Here is a 22,455-nt window from a genome sequence, read left to right as displayed (position 1 = left end):
GGAACAAACCTGGTGGGTGTAGTGGGGGTCAGGGTGCTCCCTGACACCTTTTCTCCTGAGGAAAGAGACTAAGTGAGCAGTGATTCCAAAAAGTATAAAAGATGTTCCATTAGGATGTGTTCTGTCCCCCCTACTCCCTACAAAATCTATGATCAAATAAGTTTAGAAATCTTGTATTTAGGTGAAGTAAGTTTATTTCCCACAGGTCTTCTCAGAGCCTTTACTATGCTAATGTACACTGTGACCACCTCTCAGCCTGCAGTGTTACTCAAACTTGGTTTTGATCTTGGAACACTTTCCCCACAACATCTTGACTGACTGGGTTACAAGGAACACACTCCAGTGATAGTCTGAGGTATTGTACCTCAGCCTCTGATCCTCTGTGACCAAGACTTTAGGCCATACCTTGGCCATACCATCCCACAGCCCTGCCACTTATGCATTCCTGAGCAAGTCTGTTCATGGGTAAGACAGGGTGAAGCAGGTGTGGCTGTCCTCTCAGGGAAGGAGAACAAAGGCAGTCCCAGGGGACAGCCCTGCCTCTGGCTCCAATGATTTGCTGGGCATTGTGGCACCAGAGAGCAGCTGGAGCTGCTGCTCCCCTGAGAGCCTGGGGCCCCAAAGTCTCCCTGGGATCATTGTTTTTGTCACTGCAGGTTCTGAGATGATTCTCCAATTAAGGGCCACTTGTATAGTAGACTCAGTCTCACTTCTGCCTCTGAATCAGCACTACCCACATAACTGAGAAAGGGTGGGGCTGATTTTTAAAGAAATTTGAACAAGGACCATCAAGGAATCCCTTATCCACCTTTGTTCTACATCAAAAGCCCCAGAGTAGAGCTGGGCATATCCCTGTAGTCCCAGCTACTTAGAAGGCTGAGGCTGGAGGTTAGCTTGAGGCTTGGAGTTCAAGTCTGTATTGCACTATTATTACAGCTGTGACTAGGACTCCATCCTGGACAACCTAGCAACACCCTACCTCTAAAAAAAGTACTGTCTTTAAAAAATGCAGGGATAAGATGGGAGCCTGCCTAGCACACACAGGTAGAAGCAGGTCAGACCTGCAGGGGCTGGGGACCCCCCAACATCCCTCTGGAGCATTTTCCCCAACCCATATAATATCCTGTATTTTATCACTGGCCCAAGTCTTTGCCATTGTGGTGACACTTTGTCCCCAGAATGTTAGGGGCCTGGTCACAGCTTGCCTGGATCTCAGTTGGCAGGGAAAATGCTTCTCATGAACAGTTTTTTTTTGGGGGAGGGGGTGGAGACAGTCTTTTTTTGGGGGGATGGAGTCTGGCTCTGTTGCCCAGGCTGGAGTGCAGTAGCACAATTTCGGCTCACTGCGGCCTCCGCCTCCTGGGTTCAAGTGATTCTCGTGCCTCAGCCTCCTGAGTAGCTGGGATTATAGGCACTTGCCGCCATGCCCAGGTAATTTTTTTTTTTTGAGATGGAGGTTCACTCTGTTGCCCAGGCTGGAATGCAATGGGATGACCTTGGCACACTGCAGCCTCCCCCTCCTGAGTTCAAGCGATTCTCCTCATGCCTCAGCCTCCCAAGTAGCTGGGATTACAGGCACCCGCCACCATACCCAGCTAATTTTTTGTATTTTTAGCAGAGATGGGGTTTCACCATGTTGGCCAGACTGGTCTGGAACTCCTGACATCAGGTGATCCACCCACCTCAGCCTCCCAAAGTTCTGGGATTACAGGCATGAGCCACCACACCCAGCTAATTTTTGTATTTTTAGTGCTAATTTTTGTATTTTTAGTAGAGACAGGGTTTCGCTATGTTGGCCAGGCTGGTTTCAAACTCCTAAGCTCAGGCAAAAACACCTGCCTTGGCCTCCCATAGTGCTAGGATTATAGGCATGAGCCACCGTGGCTGGCCAGCCATGAACAGTTTTGATGGGGCAGCCAGGGAACTGGCCCAGGGCTGTGGGATTCAGGTGGGGTCCAGGAGCACAGGACAGACTGGGAAGCACTCTTAGGACTCTGCTGGTGCAAAGGAAGGGCTGCAAAAAGGGGCCTGGAAGTGGATTGAAGCACAGGGACTGGCACAGAGGCAGAAGATGCCCTGACAAGGACGGGGTAGTGCTTCAGTGGGGATCTAGGAGATCTGAGCCTGACCAGAGGCCTTGATGGGTCAGAGGACAATGAGCTCAGTGAGGGCATTTGTCATTCCCTCCCACATATTATCAGAGTTGGTGTATGTGAATAATACAAGTGATGGTATGTCATTTCTGAAATTAGATTATAAAACTATTTGCACCTCCATCTTGGTTAGTCTCTCCCTCCCTCTCAAGCCAGCTGCCATGTCTTGAGCAGCACTATGGAGAGGTCCACGTGACAAGGAACTGAGGCTTTTGTCAGCACCCACTTGAGCGAGCTTGGAAGCTGATCTTCCAGCCCAAGGCAAAGCTTCAAGTTACTGCAGTTGGGGCTGACATCAGGACTGCAACCTCATGAGAGATTCTGAGCTAGAACCAGAAACTAAGTCATTCTCCAATTCCTGACTCCCAGAAATTGTGCAAGATAACAAATAGTTGTTGTTTTAAGCTGCTTAGCTGTAGGGGTAACTTAATAGCAATAAACAAATAATACAATCCAGCCTTCCATCCATCTCTTAGGTTGTCGGGAAAGCCCTCAGGGAGCCTGGCTCCCCGGCTCTGGCCTTCAGAGCACTCTGCTCCCACATTCAGTGTCTGAGTGGTGTGCCTGAGTTGGCTTCTACTGGCTCATAAGTGCTGAATGTTATTACATGTTCAGGAATTTTGTGAGCCAGATGATGTCACATTGACAATTTGAAATCAGCCATGGTGGGAGTTTTTATGCCATGTAAGAGACAAATGCTACAAATCACTTCCCTCCCCCAGCCAATTGCTACAAATCACTTTCCTCCCCCAGCCATTTACCAGCACACCACTGCCCTTAATTACTCCCATCTCCGTCTCTTTAAAATATTATGTATTTCAAGTTTAAAGACTAACATAACCACCTGTATACTAATCACCCACTTAAGAACTGAGGCGCTCATCAATTCAATGTCCCCCAAACCTCTCATTTCGTGACTGCTTCCTTTCCTACCTGAAACAAATCATCATTCTGAATGTTCTGTTTATCAATGGCATGCATTTTTTGTACTTTCACTATATACAGATGTGTTCCTAAACAATACGTAGTACTATACTTTGTGACAGTGGTGGGTACTACACATTTTCAAATTTTATACAAATGGCATCTTAGAGTATGTTTTCTCCTGCATCCTGCTTTTTCACCCAATATTGTTTGTGAGTCATGTTGATATGATTCGCTATATTTCATTTACTTTTACTTAAATATAGTATTCCATTGTATGACTATACCATAATTTATTGATCCACTCTCCTGTTGGTGGGCATTTAAGGTTGCTATTTTGTTTTTGCAACTATTAATTAACAAAACAGCTACTTGCATTTTTACTTGTGCCACTTAATACATGTGAAAGTTTCTGTAACATATTTTCCTAGGAATTAAATTGCTGGGTCATAGAGTATACACTTTTTGTTTTTTGAGATGGAGTCTCGTTCTGTTGTCCAGGATTGCAGATGGAGTGCAGTGGCGCCATCCTGGCTCACTGCAATCTCCTCCTCCCAGTTTCAAGTGATTCTCCTGCCTCAGCCTCCTGAGTAGCTAGGATTACAGGCGTGTGCCACTATGCCCCAGCTAATTTTTGTATTTTTAGTAGAGATGGAGTTTCACCATGTTGGTCAGGCTGCTGCTGAACTCCTGACTTTGTAATTCACCTGCCTTGGCCTCCCAAAGTGCTGTGATTACAGGTGTGAGCCACTGCGTCTGGCGAGTACACACTTTTTCAAGTTAACTGGAGAATCCAAATTGCTCACAAGAGTTGCTAAACTTCACATCAAGGATATTTCTAGCAGCTTTATTCATAACAGACCCCAAACTGGAAAGAATTCAAATTTCAATCGATAAAAGAATGCAGAAATAAACTATCTATACAATGGAATACTACTTAGCAACACAAAGGAACAAACTACTCCTACATGCAACAACATGGATGGATGGATCTCACAGGTATGTTGAATGAAAAAAACCAAAACTTCTATGAAGTTTAGAACAAGTTAAATCTGTCATGAAAAGCAGTAAGAATAACAGTACCTCGAGGAGGGAGGTATAAAGTGGGAAGGGACATGATGGAACCCAACGGGGGTTCGAGAGAGATTCTATGTCTTGATGCGGGTGGCAGTCACCTTATGGTATACACTTAAGATTTGTGCACTTTATACACTGTCATCTCCCCATTAAAAGATGTAAAACATAAAAGCACACACCAAAGTAGCTGAACCAGTTTATGCCCTTACTGGCAGTGATCCTGCTATTGGGACAGTGAGACTTGATCATTTTTTCCATTTGAAAAGTGTAGCATGGCATCTGATTGTGGCTTCATTTGCATTTCCCTGGTTACTGATGAGGGTAGATATCTACTGGTATGTTTGTTGGCCATTTGGATTTTCACTCCTGTCAACGGCCTATTCCCATCTTTTGCCCATTTTTCTATGGAGTTGTTTTTTTTTTCCTCACTGATTATAGAAGTTCTTTTTTTTTTTTTGGAGACAGTCTCACTCTATCACCCAGGCTGGAGTGCAGTGGCACGATCTAGGCTTGCTGCAGCCTCTCCCACCTGGGTTCAAGCAATTCTCCTGCCTCAGTCTCCTAAGTAGCTGGGATTACAGGCACCTGCCACCGCACCTGGCTAATTTTTGTATTTTTAGTAGAGATGGGGTCCATCTTGGCCAGGGTGGTCTTGATCTCCTGACCTCATGATCCACCTTCCTCAGCCTCCCAAAATGCTGGGATTACAGGCATGAGCCACTGTGCCAGGCCAGAAGTTCTTATATAGTCTGGAAACAAGTCCTTTGAAGATACATGGATCGCAAATATCTTCTTCCAGTCTATGGCTTGTCTTTTCAAGCTTTCAGCAATATCTTTTAGTAAACCAAAATTTTTAATTCCAGTGTGGTTAAATTTATTATCTTCCTTTATATCCTGTGCTTACTGTTCCTAATTTACAAAATTCATCCACAGGCTGAAGTAAAAAAAATTCTCCTATATTTTCTTCTAAAAAAAATTCTAAGTAAAGCTTTTCAGAATTGTATTTATTTATTATTTTGAGATGGAGTCTTGCTCTGTCATCTAGGCTGGAGGGCAGTGGTGCAATCTTGGCTCACCACAACCTCTGCCTCCTGGGTTCAAGGGATTCTCCTGCTTTAGCCTCCTGAGTAGCTGGGATTACAGGCATGTGCCACCACACCCAGCTAATATTTTAAACTGATCATGTTGGTCAGGCTGGTCTTGAACTCCTGACCTCATGATCTGCCCGCCTCAGCCTCCCGAAGTGCTGGGATTACAGGTGTGAGCCACTGCCCCTGGCCTAGAATTGTATTTTTAACTTACTTTTGTGTAAGATAAAAGGTGGGGCCAATCTACTCTTTTAACCCACTTAAAAGGAACTTGAGAAAAAAAAAAAAAAAACATGGTTTCTTCTGTACAGAGCTTGGCAAAACTTGAACAGGGACTGTGTGTCTACCTTGTGGTCTTGAGCTCCTAAGTGAATTCCTTTTCTTTTCTTTTTTTTCTTTTTTTTTTTTTTGAGACGGAGTTTCGCTCTTGTTACCCAGGAGTGCAATGGCGGGATCTCGGCTCACCGCAACCTCCGCCTCCTGGGTTCAGGCAATTCTCCTGCCTCAGCCTCCTGAGTAGCTGGGATTACAAGCACGCGCCACCATGCCCAGCTAATTTTTTGTAGTTTTTTAGTAGAGATGGGGTTTCACCATGTTGACCAGGATGGTCTCGATCTTTTGACCTCGTGATCTACCCGCCTCGGCCTCCCAAAGTGCTGGGATTACAGGTGTGAGCCACCGCGGTGAATTCACCGGCCGTGAATTCCTTTTCTAATCTTTTGCAACCAGGAAATTATTTTCTCCTGGCAAACTCCTCTCTTCTTTTAGCTCTCTGCCTGCTGTGGAAGCACTGAACACCTGAGCATATACAAGACTACAAGGTCCCTCCTGTCTCCCTGGTACATATATTTAAAATGCAGTCCAGCTAATTATAGTTAGATTTAAAACCTGTATTGTAAGTCTGGGGCTTGACTGCAGAGACAGTGCCAGGCATAGCTGGGCTCAAAGGCTGTTTGTTGACTGGGAGAATAGATAATGCTGCCTATTTGTTCCTGCTACTTCTGCCAGTGACCAGTGTGGGGACCTGAGTAAGTCATTTAATATATTCACCTATGTCACTTTCCATATCCTGCCCAGGGGATTATGGACACCTTCAGACGTGCTATTCTTCCTGTATGACCTGCAGGCCTAGCCAAGTGCAGGCAGGGAGCAAGGACTCACCCACACCTTAGGTCATTACTGTATTTTGTCAAAGTTACCTCTTCCCTCAACATCTGCAGTCAGCTCTGGGGTCATTCACAGAGAAGCACACAAATAAGTGTGTTGGAAGTTTTATTCTCACCTGGTTAGGACTTGAAAGGCTCTGAAACCAGAAGTCTGCCTTGGTTTGAGTCCTTGCTCTGCCACTTTTAGCTGGGAGTCTTCGGCAATTTACGGAACTTCAGTGAGCTTCAGTCTCATCTGCAAAATGAGATAACATAGGTAAAGCACTTAGAACTTTGCCACAAACATAGCAAGTGGTCACTGAAGATGAGCTATTATTATTACCTGCAACAGAAAGTTTAGGAAGACAGATTTTGGGCAGCAGCAATTTCTGTTTCAAGTCTCTTGAAAGATGCCTTTCTTTTCTTATGGTTGAGAGTTTTGAAATATGAAAAGGGCTTCCAGACACCCATTCCCTTGGGCACTATTCTGAGTTTCAGATTCTTATCTTGCTCAGCTTTTGGGTCAGAGAGGAGGAAAGGATGTCAGGGATCACAAACTGGCAGCCAGTGAAGCTGCATGGGGCCCCTGGACATGCTGGGTTTGGCTCTTTTCACTTGGATTAGTAACCAACTTTAAAATTCACATTAAAGGTTTCACTTAAAAAAAAAAAAAAAAAGTACTTCCAGCTTTTCTTGAAAGATCTGGCTGGGCTGGAACCTCATTTCTACATGGTGCTCCCCAGCTAACGGCCCTTTTGGTTGTGCCTTGGACCTTCAGTATTGTCACCCACCCTCACTTGGCTTCTGTGCTGTAGGCATCTGGGTGTGGTACCCTCTCAGAGGACAGGCAGCTGTCCTACCCCCCTTGTGGGCCAGGATAAGACTCAGGGGTAGTCTGCTCCTGGAGAAAACATGGCTCAAGAGGGAGAGGTCTCAGCAAAGTTGCTCCTGCCTTGCCCCTGTGGTCATCATCCTTTCTGCCTGAGAACTCAGCAACCCAAAAAAGCTCCTGCAAGTAGATACACCTACAAGTGAATGGAGACTGGCCAACTCCCACTATCACTCCCTCACAGAGTTCTTTTCTTTCCTTTTTTTTTTTTTTTTTTTTGAGATGGAGTCTTGCTCTGTTGCCCAGACTGCAGTGGCATGATCTTGGCTCACTGCAACCTCCGCCTCCCGGGTTCAAGCAATTCTCCTGCTTCAGCCTCCCAAGCAGCTGGGACTACAGGCGCACACCACCCTGCCCGGTTAATTTTTTGTATTTTTAGGAGAGACGGGGTTTCACCGTGTTAGCCAGGATGGTCTAGATTTCCTGACCTCGTGATCCGCCTGGCTCAGCCTCCGAAAGTGCTAGGATTACAGGTGTGACCCACAGCCCTGGCTGTGGATTTCTGCTCTTAGGCTCACCATCCTTCCCCCATTAATCCTTCTGAAACACTAGACTACACCATCAGTTTCCCCTTTCTCCATCACCTGAGGCAGAAACTGACAGTTACCTACCCAACTCCCTTTAGCCATTAGAGCCAGGCCAGAAAGGCGGCAGCACCATCTTCCCTAAGTGCCAGGAGGATCCCGGAGGATAGTAAGTGCTTATTAAATAGTATCATGATAACCTGACACACGTAAGACAGTTAACAATGCTCAATAAACTCTCGTCCCTTGTTTTCCCCCTTTTATATACAACCTCTTCTTTGAGACGGAGTTTCACTCTTGTTGCCTGGGATGGAGTGCAATGGTGCAATCTAGGCTCACCGCAACCTCCGCCTCGCGGGTTCAAGCGATTCTCCTGCCTCAACCTCCTGAGTAGCTGGGATTAGACAAGCGCCACCAATCCTGGCTAATTTTGTATTTTTTTTTCTTTTCAGTAGAGAGGATGTTTCTCCATGTTGGTCAGGTTGGTCTCGAACTCCCGACCTCAGGTGGTCCACCCAACTCGGCCTCCCAAAATGCTGGGATTACAGGAGTGAGCCACCGCGCCTGGCCTGTCCAACCTCTTCTAAGCCTCCAGTAATACCTTAAAACAGACCTGACAATTGCCAACCCCTTTTACAATGTTTTAAGTTTCCTGCTGCCTGCAGAATAAAGGCCTTTTACAAACCCGGCCCAGGCTTCCCTCCGGCGGTATCAGCTCGCATCATCCTCAGTCCCCGTCAGAGTGAGCTGCTGTGTGCAGTCTTCTCACTCTGCCTTTGCTTGGTCTCCCGCCTGGAATGCCATCTCCGCCTCTGCGCTTGCCTGGGGCTTCCGGTCCGCCCCTGCTCCAGTTGCCCCAGGACGCCTGCCTGGAGCCCTCGCCCTGTCCCTTGTCCTATTTCTGTGAAACTTTCTATTTCGGTCTGTCGGGAGCGTCTGAAGCGGTTTCCCCGGGGAACTCCGGTCCAAAGAGGGCCAGTGATGTCTTTGGAACTTTCTGGAATGTCCTGACTCCCGCGGCCCCCTCTGCACCGTACAGAGCAGTGAGTCTAAGGTAAGTGCGCCTCCTGGAGCCCGGGTGCTATGGTTTGGACCGAGGCTGCAGGGCTGGCTCTCGCCCTGGAGAGATCACTGGAAGAGGAGGAGCGCGGATACGCGGCTGTACTGACAAAGCGATCCCGCCGCTCGCAGGAGCTTGTAAATCGTGCCCTCTTTCGTAAGGGGGTAAGCTGACGTTCAGGGCAGACAACGACTCGGCCAGGGTCACTTAGGTGAGTGGCGCGCTCAGGGTCCCCCAGGGGGCGGCTGCGGCCAGCAGCAGCTGCGGTCCCCGCCGGCGTGCGGGTGGGCGGCAGAGCCCTCCTCGGCCCGGCCTGCAGGGAGGGGCGGGGCGCGCGGGGGCGGAGGCGAGGGCCCGGGCGGGGCCGACACAGGTGCTCCGCATCCGGCCGGGGGGCGGCTCCGAGGAGCTGCTCGGTGGAGCTTCATAAGCTGCCGGGGTGCGGGGCTGCGTGCGGCCCGCTGCAAAAACAGTGCCCACGTGCGTGCGCGTGTCTCGCCCGGCGCCCGGCCGGCCAGCCCGTCAGCCCCGCAGGGCCACACCGGCCCCATGGCGTTCCCGCTGGTAAGAGCCGCCCGCCGCTCGCCTGGGCGGGGCCGCGTCCCGGCCGCAGTAGCTAACGGTCCGCGCGCAGCCGGGTCCGGCGCCACGGTACCCCATCCCCCGCCCCGTGCGCGAGTCCCGGGCGGGGCGCGGTCACGTGCCCGCGGGCGTGGGGCCTCGTGGAGGGGTGGAGGGCGAGGGGGGCAGGGAGCCTCCTCGTGACTCAGGGCCTTTGGGCTTAAAGGCGCCGCAGCCTTGCGGGGGTGGCCGGTGGGGCCTCCTAGCCGCACTGCGGCCTCCGGGCGGCCTCGAGCGTATGTCCAGACGGGAGCTGACCGGACAGAAAGGAGCCCTGGGGCCCAGAACACTTCTTTCTCACACTGCCGTCGCACCCGAAGCCGCTGGCGCTGGCAGCTCACGTCCCGCTGTGGGTCTCTTTCGCGCCCGCCGCGGGGCGAGGGGGAAGCCGGGCGGGGCGGGACGGGGCGGGGCTTCTGACGGCGTAGACCCCGCGTTGTGTGGAGAGCCCCACGACGGCGGCGGCCTCGGCCCCTTTAAGGCGGAGGGATCGAGCCCCTCGTGCGGCTTCCCGGGCCCGGGCAGGTCACGTGGCTTCACACCTTCGCTTGGCGCCGGAACGGGAGTCCTGGGGCGAGGCTGGCCAAGCAGTGTGGCGCGAGGGCGGAAGACTGGCGGGGCTTCGCGCCCGGGAGAGCCGCGGGGCTGTCGGCTTGGAGGTGGGTCCTGGGGCGTGGGTGGGAGAGGGGTAGGCGTGCAGGCCGCGGAGGTGGCGCAGGCGGGGAGCGGCCGGAGCCCGCGCTGCTGCGCTGTCCAGACCCTGCGGCCTGGCGAGCGGGTGCATGTGGCCTCGGCGTTCTGGTCATTCTTCTCAGGGCCGGACGAGGCCAGGTCTCCAGACTCGGGTCCGGACTCGGGTTTGGTGGAGCCGCGGCTGTGGCGCTGGACCGGCCGCTTCCCTTGACGAACTGGTTGGGCGGGCCTGTGCCCGCCTGGAGTCACCCGGGAGTTGGGGGAACTCACCCGCAAAGGGGCTCTCACCTTGGGGTGTCCCAGCCGGCGTCATTCCCCGGGGCTTTTTCTTCTCTCGTGGGTTCCTCTGCGGTCGAGTCGACCGAGGCTTTGCTGCCTCCTCCTAGGGGGCCCCGGGAGGCCAGAAGGCCCTGGGAGCGGCCCCGCGCTGGCCCCGGGACCCGACCGAGAAAAGCCAGGCGGGCGCCTGGGCCTTCGGGCGCCTTCGTGGGCGCGCGCTTGAGCTCTCGGTGGCGCTTTGCTCCCTGCAGGCCTGGGCCCTTGCACCGTGCTGTCAGCTAGGGTTCCCCCCGTGGGGAAGAGTCGGGAGCGGAATCCGCCCTTAGAAGCCGGGGTGCCTCCCGCCAGGCCCGCCCGGGAGAAGGCCGCGTCCCTCCTCCCCCGCCCCGCGCCTGCAGCCCGGCCCTGACTGACGCCCTGGTTCTCTGGCAGCCGCTTCCCTTGGTCTCCCTGGCTACCGCCCTGCCTCCCCGCAGTCTTCTGGCACCTGAGTCAACCACTGGGCTGCGTGGTTGATGGGGACCAGGGGCAAGTGGGTGGGGTTCCTATTCTGGAAGGCACAGGTGCACCGCCCGCCTCTTGGCTCCCCCTCAGGTGACGGGGCTGTCCCTGGCCAGCGGGAAGAGTGTCTGCTGAGGACCGTTTGCTCCCTGAGACTCGTGTTCCCTTTGAGTCTAGGGACACACGTGGGTTAAAAAAGAAAACGTTCAAACAGAACCTAACCTTGCAAACCTCAAGTTGCTGATTGTTTTCCCGATTGGTTTTTTGCAGAGTTAGAAAGCTTGTGGAGCTCAGGGGACTGTCGGAAAACCCTGGGGACCATGTTTTTGGGACTCATCGCCGGTCTTTTACTTGTCCCCATTGAGCTGGCTTGGAGCTGAGCTATATTCTCAGAGCACGTTGCTATAGAGTTTGGCTTTTTAAATTTTTTGTCACGGCGATTTGAACTTTGGGTGGCCTGGTAGCACCTGCTCAGTTTATAGAAACAGGGTTTGGAAGTTGACTATTCTGTGTGTAAGTGAACTTTTGTGACATAAAAATCTTTGGCTTCCCCCCTCCGAAGGCTCGCTGATAAACAACTCCCTGGCCTAGGCTCCCGAGAGTGGGAGGGAGGTCGTGCCAGCCTGTGCAGCACGTTGGAGGTCGGAGAGCTGAGGCCCGTGGTGAATGATGCTGGGAACGTTTGCAGTTTGGGTTAGGCCATAGGCATGTGCTAGAGGAATGGTTCCATGGGCTTCTCTTTCACTGTAGTGCACAGACCAGTGCCCGTGAAGGGAAAAGTGGAGGCGCATGATAAAGTAGTAAGACTCCAGGCTCAGCATCAAACTTAGCTAGTGAGCTAATGAGAATAACTACCGTAATAAGCATTTTCACGAGCGCAACCATTGATTGTGTTCTGAATCTTTAAAATGGGTTGCAAACTCAAACCCTGCAGGGGCCTGAAGTAACATAAGTGAGCAGAGGAGGACGAAGGAAAGGTAATGGCTACTGAGCTACAGAGTTTGTTTCTCTGAAAGGAGCAGACGCTAGCTGATTGTTGGCTATCTCTATTTTGATAAGTGTAGCATTAAAAAAATTTTAAACATGTCTTTAATGTTGGATTCAACCTGAAGGCTAGTTTGGAGTCTGTCTTAAAATATCCCTGTTGGATTTTCCTATTTTGCAGAAAAGGAAATAGGCTTAGAAGTCAAGTCACAAGGCTGTTAAGTGATGGAATTGGGTGTCAACCTAGGTCTTTCTGGTGCCATAGCCCAGCCTATTATGTTATGTGTGTTCTGTTATGTCAGAGGAACAAGGGGTTATTGGTGACGTACACTGTAGAAGAGAGGTAGTGGTCTGGGAGCTGGTCACATTTATAGGCAAAGTGAACGTTAACTGCATTGGCAGGAATCCCAGTTGCTGTAGAAGTCAGTGTGGGTCTTCTGAGTGTTAGTACAGCAGCGCTGATGTCGGGAGGAATGTGCTGCGTCTATCATTCCACAATGTATGTCAGGGCAGTTAGCTGATCCTGAGAGCTGGAGGTCTGGAGAAGGCAGGCTCCTCCCACTGTGGGGGTGACCCTCCCAATCCTCTACACAAAAGACTCCTTTTTTCAGGACAGTTAAAATTTCAGTAACTTTTTCTGTCTGAGGCAAGGCAAATTTGAAGTTATATACTTGTTTTAGGAACTGTAAGAGTAAAATGGTGCTTACTAAATCTCACCTTGTCTGTCTTAGCTAAAATTTCCATAATGCTGTTTCTTAGATTTCCAGGAAGAATTAATAAAGGGTTAAAAAGAAGAACTTTTTTAAAACAGCATGTGGTAAAATCTTCTAAGATAAGCTCCCAGGGCATAAAATGACCCTGCCACAGAAATGAGGGGCTGAAGTTTCAATTCTGGATAAACCTTAGAATTCCAGCATTGTACACAGCCACAGTTGCTCATGTAAAGGGGTATACACATTTTTTTTCCTCTATTGCATTCCCATTTTTTTTTTTTTTTTTTTTTTTTTTTTGACAGCCTCGCTCTGTCACCCAGGCTCGAGTGCAGTAGCGCAATCTTGGCTCACTGCAACCTTTGTCTTGCAGGTTCAAGTGATTGTTCTGCCTCGACCGTGGGAGTAGCTGGGACTACATGCATGCACCACCGTGTCCAGTTGATTTTTGTATTTTTAGTAGAGACAGGGTTTCACCGTATTGGCTAGGCTGGTCTTGAACTCCTGACCTTGTTATCTGCCCGCTTCGGCTACCCAGGGTGCTGAGATTACAGGCATGAGCCACAGTGCCTGGCCTGAGCCACAGTGCCAGGCTGCATTCCCAAGGATTTAAAGGAGTGGAAAGCATATTCAGAGCTTTTGCAAAAGAATTTTTTTTCAGTGAGAATGCAAATTCAAACACAAGCTAGATAGCTTTCTTTCTTGTGTCCTAGAAAGTTTTTGGAAAGATGGAAACTTTAAAGTGTTACTTACCTCTAGCTGCTTCTTAGCAACCTTTGCCAGCCAAGCACTCAGCTATGAGTTCACTGTTTGTGGATTTGGGGGCGTGGAGTGTGCTGGGAAGGGTGAGGTGACTAAAGCAGCTCTCTGCTGGTATTAATATTGTCACATTTATAATGTTAGGTGTTGTCTGTGCACACATTCTCATTCATTGGTTTCAGGTCCCTTAGTTAAATAATCATTTTCTAAGGTTACATTTATTTTAAGGGAAAATTAATTAGTGTGCTTGTACTTCTGGCTTACAGTTTGAGATAGAAATGCACACCACACCTAGGTATTAATGTTTAGACTGTTGTCTTTAGTAGCTAGTGGTGGGGGCAGTAAAAGGATCATGGGATCAAATAAATTATTTTCTCTGCTGTGGAGTAGTTGTGCTAATCTTATCCTGTTCTGCAAATCTGCTTTTCTGAGTCAGTATATAAACTGTACTGACTTTGGGGAGAATTTGCCAGAAAGCCCCCGAGGCTTAAGGGTAGGAAGGGGTTTGAACTTGAAGGTTGTGGTGGAGGTAGTTATATAGATAATTTTGCTTCTTTTGTTCGAATTAAGACCAAGAAGCTCTGATTGCACCCTTTACCATTTCTTAAGCCTTTTAAGATTCTGTTATTATCATTTTTTTGTGAGAAGGTCTCACTCTGTCCCCCAGGCTGGAGGGGTCAGTGGCGCAATGACAGCTTACTGCAGCCTAAAGCTCCCTAGCTCAACGGATCCTTCAGCCTCAGCCCTCCAAGTAGCTGAGACTACAGCCATGCACCGACATGCCTGGCTAATTAAGAAATTTTTTTTTTTTTGAGATGGGTTTTGACTATGTTGCCCAGGCTGGTCCTGGGCTCAATCTATCCTCCTGCCTCAGCCTCCCAGAGTATTGGGATTACAGGTGTGAGCCCCCATGCAGGCTCTTTTGTTTGTTTTTTTGTTTTTTGAGATGGAGTCAAGCTCTGTCATCCAGGCTGGAGTGCTGCGGTGTGATCTTGGCTCACTGCAACCTCTGTCTCCGGGGCTCAAGCAATTTTCCTGCCTCAACTTCCCGAGTGGCTGGGATTACAGGCGCCTGCCACCATGCCCAGCTAATTTTTGTATTTTTAGTAGAGATGGGGTTTCACTGTGTTGGCCAGGCTGGCCTCGTACCCCTGACCTTGTGATCTGCCCACCTCCCAAAGTGCTGGGATTACAAGCGTCAGCCATGGTGCCTGGCCTCATTCAGGCTCTTAAAGCCTTTTAGCCATTGTGAACTCTGCTTCCTTTGCCTCCCACATTGCAGTTTTGGAAATGCCTTTAGTTTTTTTCCTGCTATTGTTGCAGCCTGTTTTTTAGTTCCTGCTTATCAGAGTGTCTCATCTTCTGAAAGTTTTTATGTTGAAGATAGGACCTGCCCCAATAGTGCATTTCTCAATTATAGTAAACTAGTTGAAAAAGATTGAACTAAAACATGCATGATGTATGTGATATATCATATTTCCATAGGAAAATTACCTGACTTGCAGTAAAAAGTTAGTATCCAAATTTCAGAGTGCCAAATTCACATTGTAGATGTAATTTCCATGAATTTTGTTAGGTATCATTTTAAAGCCCAATGTTAACAGATTATTTTGCCATGCTAATATATAACAGGAGTGTTTTTTATTATTGTGGACCCCGGAGGATTCCCAACTGAATGGGGTTGAGCTTTACTTTCAGTAGTTCAGGAGAACACTTAGGAATGGATAACCTTTGAATTCTTTTTTTTTTTTTTTTTTTTTTTTTTGTATTCTTGAATGGTGGAACAGTTCTTTTAAATTATAGTGCATTAACACTCTTTGTTTTGATTTATTTAAGGCATTCACTATTGAGTTCCCTTGAGATAACAGACAATCCCCAGAGGGCAGGTCTAAAGGTTGATTTGTATGCTAAAAATGGGTCATAGTTGCAAGTAGCTATTGATTGTGGGAGTAACTTGACTAATAGTGTTACTGGTTTCTTTATTCTTGGCCAACATAATATGCTGCCTTATGTGCCATGCAGACACATTTAGCACCACTGCCTATAGTCTGAAGTGTGGGAGTAGCTCTTCTCTCTTGGAAGAGAGCAGTTACTTTGAAGGGTAAGTTGGTTTTTTTGTGTCCTTTTTCAGAACATTTAATCTCTTACTACTTAACATCTGTGTTCTCTGCATTCTGGCTTTGTGCTCCTGGGTTCTGGCTCTGACACCATCTGTTTCCCTGAGTCTGCCCTTTCTCCTAAGGCTTTTTGTTTTTGTTTTTTAAAGCTGTAATCTTGGAATTGTTTTGAAGCTCAAAAGGTGTTAGAGACCTGTCTCCTACGTATAACTCTATAACTCGGAGTTAACACCAAAGCCAGATTGTAATCTGACATTCTCTTTTTCACAGACTAAGAGAATTAAGTTTAGAATGAAAAGGGATTACCTTAATTTTATACAGTGAGCAGGAGATAGAGACAGAACTGGAACCCAAGTTTTTTCATTTCTAGGCTAGTACTTGTCTTGGTACTTGCAGGCTTCCTTTTCTCCCTGAACGCCACATTCTCCACAGTTCAACCCTGTTGGATAGTTCCTGTCTCCTTATATATATAGGAGGTCCACGTGTTCCTGTAGGGTCACCAGTTATCTGTGTGACCAAGTTTTAGATTGAGCTCTTTAGCCTTGGTTGTTCTGAAGACCTATATTTCTGATTGGAGTACCGAATGCATATATCTATCAGAGGTATGTTAAATGTAGCAGATATAAAAACAGAACCAATTTCTTCTTTTTTCTCATCAGAAATAACATCAATAGTAGGCAGGCAAAAGATTAAAAGGTTATGCCAAACAGGCGTAGTGTATGGGATGGGAAGGACATTCTAGGCAAAAGGAACAACATATATAAGGACAAGGAGGTATGAAACAGGGCTGTCGTTAGGCAACTAGGAGTACAATATTGCCAGAATTTTAAGTGCAAGGGGTACTAGCCTATGACCTAGCAATCCACTTGTGTTCCTATATGCAAGATAAATGAGTACATGTGAGTATAAAAAGGCATGCACAAGAATATTCACAGCAGTTTTATTCATAATATTCAAAATCTGAAGAAGCAGCAGTCTGGGTGTGGCGCCTGTAGTATCAGCTACTGGGAAGGCAGAGGCGGGAGAATCCCTTGAGCCTATCAGTTCAAGTTCAGTGTGGGCAACATGTCCAGACCCTGTCCCTAAAAATAGGAAAAAACCACAAACAGCTGTTGTGTCAGGGGTCCCCAAAGACAGTGTCCAAATTAGATGATTTACTAGGAAGATTCACAGGACTCGGCATATAGTGGTACTCATAGCTAATCTTAAAGCTAAAGGATACAGAGAAAAACCATCAAAGGGAAAAAGCAGATGGGACAAAGTCTGGTACATGCTTCCAGTATTCTTCTCCCAGGGGAGTTACACGGGATATAGTTTAATGCCCCCACAACTGACAACATATGTAAAATGTCACGAGCCAGAATAGTGTGTGTGTGTGTGTGTGTGAGAGAGAGAGAGAGAGAGAGAGAGGAGAGAGGAGAGAGAGAGAGAGGAGAAAGAGATTGTGTATGTTTGAGTGCTGGTAAATAGGTAGCCTCTGCCTGAAATGTACCAAAATTCCAGACCAGGAGGAAAGCTGATGTTTAGCATAAACCCTACTATTTGTCCATTTTGGGTATAGTAAGTCACTTAGTTGAGGGAATGGTGGGAACTCAAAATTTAGGTTCTCAGATGGCCCAGTTAGACCTGTTACTTTAAATCTTTTCTGTATGCCCTTGAGCAGAAATATTGATAAATACATTGTGATCTCTCCACATCTATTAATATGATGTACTGCACAATAATAAAAACTATTGTTCTATGCTTTAGTGTGTAGACATCTCAGATACTAAGTTAAATGGGGAAAAAAAAGCCAGACCCAAAAGAATACTTACATAATTGCATTTGTAAGAGGTTCAAAAATAGGCAAAACTAATTGGTAACAAAAGGAGCCTGAATAGTAAACTCTTTGGGGGATAGTGGGAAAGGGCACAGGGGAACCTTACAGAGTGTTGGAAATGTTCTGTATCTTCCTGTGTGTGGTGGTTGCTTCTGTATATACAGATAAGCGAAACTTGATCAAGATACACATTTGTAACTAGTGTCCTTTAATTGAGAGGAGAACACACAATAGAGTAAAGTAGGATTAGACTAGGAGGGCTCTAACTTGGCCACTAAGATGAAGCCAGACCATGAAGGGTTTTATGTGCTATTGGTAAGGAACTTGGCCTTTACTCTGTGACAGCATTTCTCCAACTTAGGTCTCTGCATGCCTAGTGGTCACAAAAACCCTTTAAGAGGCCCACAAAGTCAGAAGTATTTCTGTAATTTTAGTACATGAGTTGATTTCTCCGCCCCCACCCCACTGTGTTGACATTTGCACTGATAGTGCAAAAGCGGTGGAGGTGAGTAAAACTGGCTAGCACTTACCAGGAATCAGGGTAATGCCATTAAACTGTAGTAGCAATCATTGTATTCTTCATGCTACACATTCCTAGAAAAAAGCCAGTGTCAAGTCCACGACCTGTGGCTCACGTCTGTAATCCCAGTACTTTGGGAGGCTGGGGCTGGTGGATCACCTGAGGTCATGAGTTCTAGACCAGCCTGAGCAACATGGCGAAACCTTGTCTCTACTAAAAATAGAAAAAAGCCAGATGTGGTGGTGGGCACCTATGATCCCAGCTACTTGAGAGGCTGAGGCAGGAGAATCTCTTGAACCCAGGAGGCGGAGGTTGCAGAGTCCAGATCGTGCCACTGCACTCCAGCTTGGGTGAAAAAACGAAACTCTGAATAAAAAAAAAAAAAAAAAAAAAAAAAGCCAGTGTCACTTATAAATGTCCTTGAGGAAGCAGTAAAATTAATTTCATTAAATCTTGGTCCTTGAATATATGCTTTAATATTCTGTGTGACAAATGAGAAGTCAGCATAAAGTACTTTTGCTTTATATCCAAGTACGATGATTATCTCAAGGAAAGTGTTTATATGACTGAGTTTCAAGAATAAGCCTTTTTTTTTTCCTTGGAAAACCTTTTTTTCTTCACTAGAACAACTGACACACTATGGTTATTCAACTTTGGGTATTTGGCAGACATTTTATTGAAAATGAACAAAGTAAGCCAGTCACTTCATGAGAAATAACTCACTATATTTGTCAGTGATAAAATTTGGAAGACCTTTATCTCCCACCTCGTGAGCTTAACAGTTGCCCCAATACTTAAAGACTCCTGATGAGATTGCTGGTACTATTAACTATTGTGTCAACATTTGTTATATTTGCATAACTCAGTGAGCCAGTATTTGTCAAATGACTAACATATGATACAAAAACAGATATGAGTAAAAGATCCATCCAAAATACAAGCTTGACCTGTGTGTTTTAATGTAACAGCATATGAAGAGTACATATGGTTCCGGATTTCATGTTTTAACTAATCTTTAAGAAGTTACCATTTGTTGAGAATTTTGGTGTAGTATTAAAGAATAACCACAGTTGTCTGAAAATGATATTAAAATATTCCTTTTTCCAACTACATATCTGTGTGAGACTGTATTTTCTTCATATACTTCAACCGAAGCAACACATGGCAAGAAATGAGAAACAGATCAGAAAATCCCACCGTCTTATATTAAACCAGATACTAAAGAGATTTGCAAAAATGTCATTGCAACTCCTTAAATTTTTTTTGTCTTGGGAAATTGTTGTATTAATATGTAATAGTTTTTTTTTAATGATCCATCTGCCCTTTTTCTTTTATTTCTAATGGGTGAATATTGATATGCTCTACTTACACAAAAAGCTCTTGAGTAATTCAAAGTGCTTAAAATTACCTCAGTAATTTTAAGAGTATAAAGGAGACCAAAATGTTTGTGGACCACTGCCCTCTGGAGTAGGTGATTAAATTTGTACTTTTCAAAGATCCTGTAGGACCATCCGAACAGTAATGAAGACCTCTTAAAAGTCTCAGGGTATGTCCATAGGATTTGATAAGGCACAGTGAACTTGGTTTGAAAAAAAGTGTTTCAGAGTAGCATGTGTGGAAAGGGAGAGAAGCATTTGATGCTTGCCTTCAAGGATTAAAGAGATGAGTAGAGGCAGTAGAGATGGGGTACTGTGTATGGAAGGCTGATGTGGATGCTAGGGAAAGACAGGCTGGCTACTAGAGGGAAGCGCAGGGTTAAGGAAAGCTCTAAACGTGGGAGAGAGCTGATCATGTTTACAAAGGTGTGAGAAGTGTGGCAGGGATAACTGACATGGAGGCCCTTGGGGTATGAGAAAAGATGGACTCCAAAATCGCTCTTTAAATAGGAAGTAGGATACCCTGTCAGTAACTGCAGAAAAAGGATAGTAATGGAATCTATGTCAAATTGGTGAGGGCAAGAGTAGGATTGTGTAGACCAACTGTCCAGAGCCTTTAGTTTCTTAAATTCCTCAGGAGAATTTATAAGACCCTGTCATTCTCAGATTACAAAGAAAAAGACCTGCTTAGAGAAACTGAAAATCTTGGTCAGAGTTCCCCAGTTAATAGAGCACTGGGGCTTAAATCAGAATCGCAGACTCGAAGCTCCCTCTTTCTTCTCCATCAAGGCAGCCTGAGAAGCATTATATGGAGAGATGATAGAGACCAGGTCAGGGAACAGCTCTGAGACAACTATGGAGCCTTTGTTTTTTGTCAATGTGGGATGGTCCGTGGTCCAAACTTAAAACCCCAAATCCCAAAATGACTAGTGGCTGAGAATTTTGACAGAAGAGGTAGAATTGAATGAATATTTCTCTTGATGTTCTAAAAGCTTAAGAAAGAAGTTACTTCCATTTATGGAGGTTATGATTGAGGTGGTAAAAATACCTGTGACAGGAGTATTATAAGGGGCTGCCTTTCATGTGGTATCTGTATTGAGTGCCTGCAAATGCAGCAGATTCTGTGCTGGACATTGCTGAGACACAGGTTATGAAGGACTTTTATAGTTTATTAATTTGGTGAGCTAACAGTCCATACAGTTAGCAGTGTGACTAGTAAGTAATGAGAGCTACAATTAAAGTGACCGTGTGCTTTCAGTATTCTTGAGCTGTCTTGGTTTGAAATATTCTCTAATGTTCTCATAAATCTGTCCTGGAAGTTGTAGTATATCCTCTTCCAGACTGAGTTAATAGAGCAAAAAGAATGTCTGACAGTAGATGTACCCTATGAAAACTGAAGAATAACCAGAGATGGAAAGGGAGAGCCAGGAGAAAGCGATTCCTCACTTGAGTAGAGAATAGTTGAAGGGTCAAATCTCAGAAAGATGCAGAGTAAGATAGACTTGAAGTATTAATTGGGTTTGGCAGCTAAAGTCATTAATTTGGGAGCAATTCTTCAGTGTCTTTTGGGGGAAGGAGAGAGATCATAGTGCTTAGCAGGATGTTGTGGACTGAGAGGATGAACAGGAGGTTAAAGATCACATATTTTCAAGAAGGTTGGTAGAATAGCAAAAGAAAGATGGCAGTGAATTGGGAGGGTATTTTAAATCAAGGAAGGTGTGGTGGTTTTTTTAAGGTGAAAGTGTCTCGAACATACAAACTGAAGGAGTCACTGGAGAAGAGAGGAAAGTCAGGTGATGCAGGAAGAGTAGAGGAGATCTTGTATCTGTTGATGGATTTATCTTTCTGATAGAGGAAGGAGGTTGGACCTGTACCTTTATCTCATTGAATCCTGATGAACTGTCCTGTACAGCCCTGTTGGACTACTTCCTTTTCTTGAATTTACTGTGTTCTGTATCCGCTCTGTGCTTATTCTCTGGGTGTTTATGCTCTTTCTCATGCCTGCTTACTGAAATTCTGCATTTTCATTATTCTCTAGCCAAAATGTCTGAATTGTGAAACCATTTTAGACACCTCGATTTATTCTTCTCTTCTGTAGTATTTTGTGCTTGTCTCTACTTAACAAGATTTGTTTCTTTTTCTTACCTAATTCTCCTGAGGGCAAGGATTGTTATATGTATATCTGTAATCTCAACATCTAACCTAGTGGGTCGTCAGCATTTATGAAATAATATTAGGTTGAATTATGTGAAATTACCATTTTATTGGTTGAAAAAGGTAAAATATTGACAATTTCATATGGACCAATCTGATAAATTTTTATTCCGGACATTGTTGCATAGAAGACGTGAGGTCGCATGAAGGAGAAAGTTAAACACAGAGAAGCATCTGTCAGTAAACTATAGAGTCATTAAAGTAGAGCCAAAACTTGGCTTTGAGTGAGCTGGTGACTAAAGTAAATAGAAATTTGGCTAGAAGACAATACTCTTCCGTAAGGAAAACTTATTCCTGGGAAGCTGTAGTATTTCCTAATCTGTGGTCTGAGTGACATTTCTCTAAATGGATGCTCATATAAGGCTCTTCAAAATTGTAATAAAGAGTATGCCAAAAATACTGAGGATCCATGCTATAGAAATTTTATTTAGCTTTATTAATGTAAAACTAAAGGCAGGCTGGGGGCGGTGGCTCATGCCAGTAATCCCAGCACTTTGGGAGGCCAGGCGGGGTAGATCACCTGAGGTCAGGAGTTTGAGACCAGCCTGGCCAACATGACAAAACCCCATCTCTACTAAAAATATAAAAGTTAGGTGGGTGTGGTGGCACGTGCCTGTGGTCCCAGCTACTTGGGAGGCTGAGGCATGAGAATTGCTTAAACCTGGGAGGCAGAGGTTGTGGTGAGCCGAAATTATACCACTGCACTTCAGCCTGGGCGGCAGGGCAAGACTCTGTTTCAAAAAAAGGAAAAAAAAAAAAAAAAAAAAAAAAAAGGCAAATTGCTAGAGTACATCTCAGCAGAACCAGTCCTTTGGAGCATCTAAGTATGTTACTTTCTGCTCCTCTGGCTTAATTTAAAAAGTCTAAATGTTCAAGACCAATGTGTTTAAAAAAACATCTGATTAAACTAAAAAAATATTTTAGAAATGTTTTTTAGCATGAACACATTTTTGTCAGGAGGATCACTACATTCCAATCCATGGGACCCCAGTTTTAGAACTC

At 46.1% G+C, this 22,455-nt stretch overlaps 1 protein-coding gene and 1 long non-coding RNA gene across 4 annotated transcripts in view; one reads left to right on the top strand and one right to left on the bottom strand.

Annotated features, from left to right (window-relative positions):
- Window positions 1-6,495: 6,495 nt before the first annotated feature.
- LOC116540985 lies at window positions 6,496-9,880 on the bottom strand. Its single transcript, XR_004264674.1, has 2 exons — window positions 9,783-9,880; window positions 6,496-7,396 (listed from the first exon to the last, which is right to left on the bottom strand). It is a non-coding gene; the product is annotated as an uncharacterized LOC116540985 (long non-coding RNA).
- CPEB1 (cytoplasmic polyadenylation element binding protein 1) overlaps window positions 9,620-22,455 on the top strand; it is a 116,857-nt gene continuing 104,021 nt past the window's right edge. The window contains exon 1 of one of the 3 annotated variants that reach the window (XM_032264804.1): window positions 9,620-9,830. In XM_032264804.1, coding sequence (XP_032120695.1) covers window positions 9,720-9,830 — 111 coding nt within the window. In that variant the 5' untranslated portion in view covers window positions 9,620-9,719. Of the gene's footprint in view, window positions 10,141-22,455 lie in introns of all 3 variants that reach the window. The other 2 variants (XM_032264805.1, XM_032264807.1) reach the window with 2 other exon arrangements.

This window comes from Sapajus apella, unplaced genomic scaffold (genome assembly GCF_009761245.1).
Source record: "Sapajus apella isolate SASKATOON/1434 unplaced genomic scaffold, GSC_monkey_1.0 scaffold147, whole genome shotgun sequence".
Taxonomy (NCBI): domain Eukaryota; kingdom Metazoa; phylum Chordata; class Mammalia; order Primates; family Cebidae; genus Sapajus; species Sapajus apella.
The sequence above is the reverse complement of the archived record's forward strand: the minus strand, read 5'-3'. Positions and strand labels throughout refer to the sequence as shown.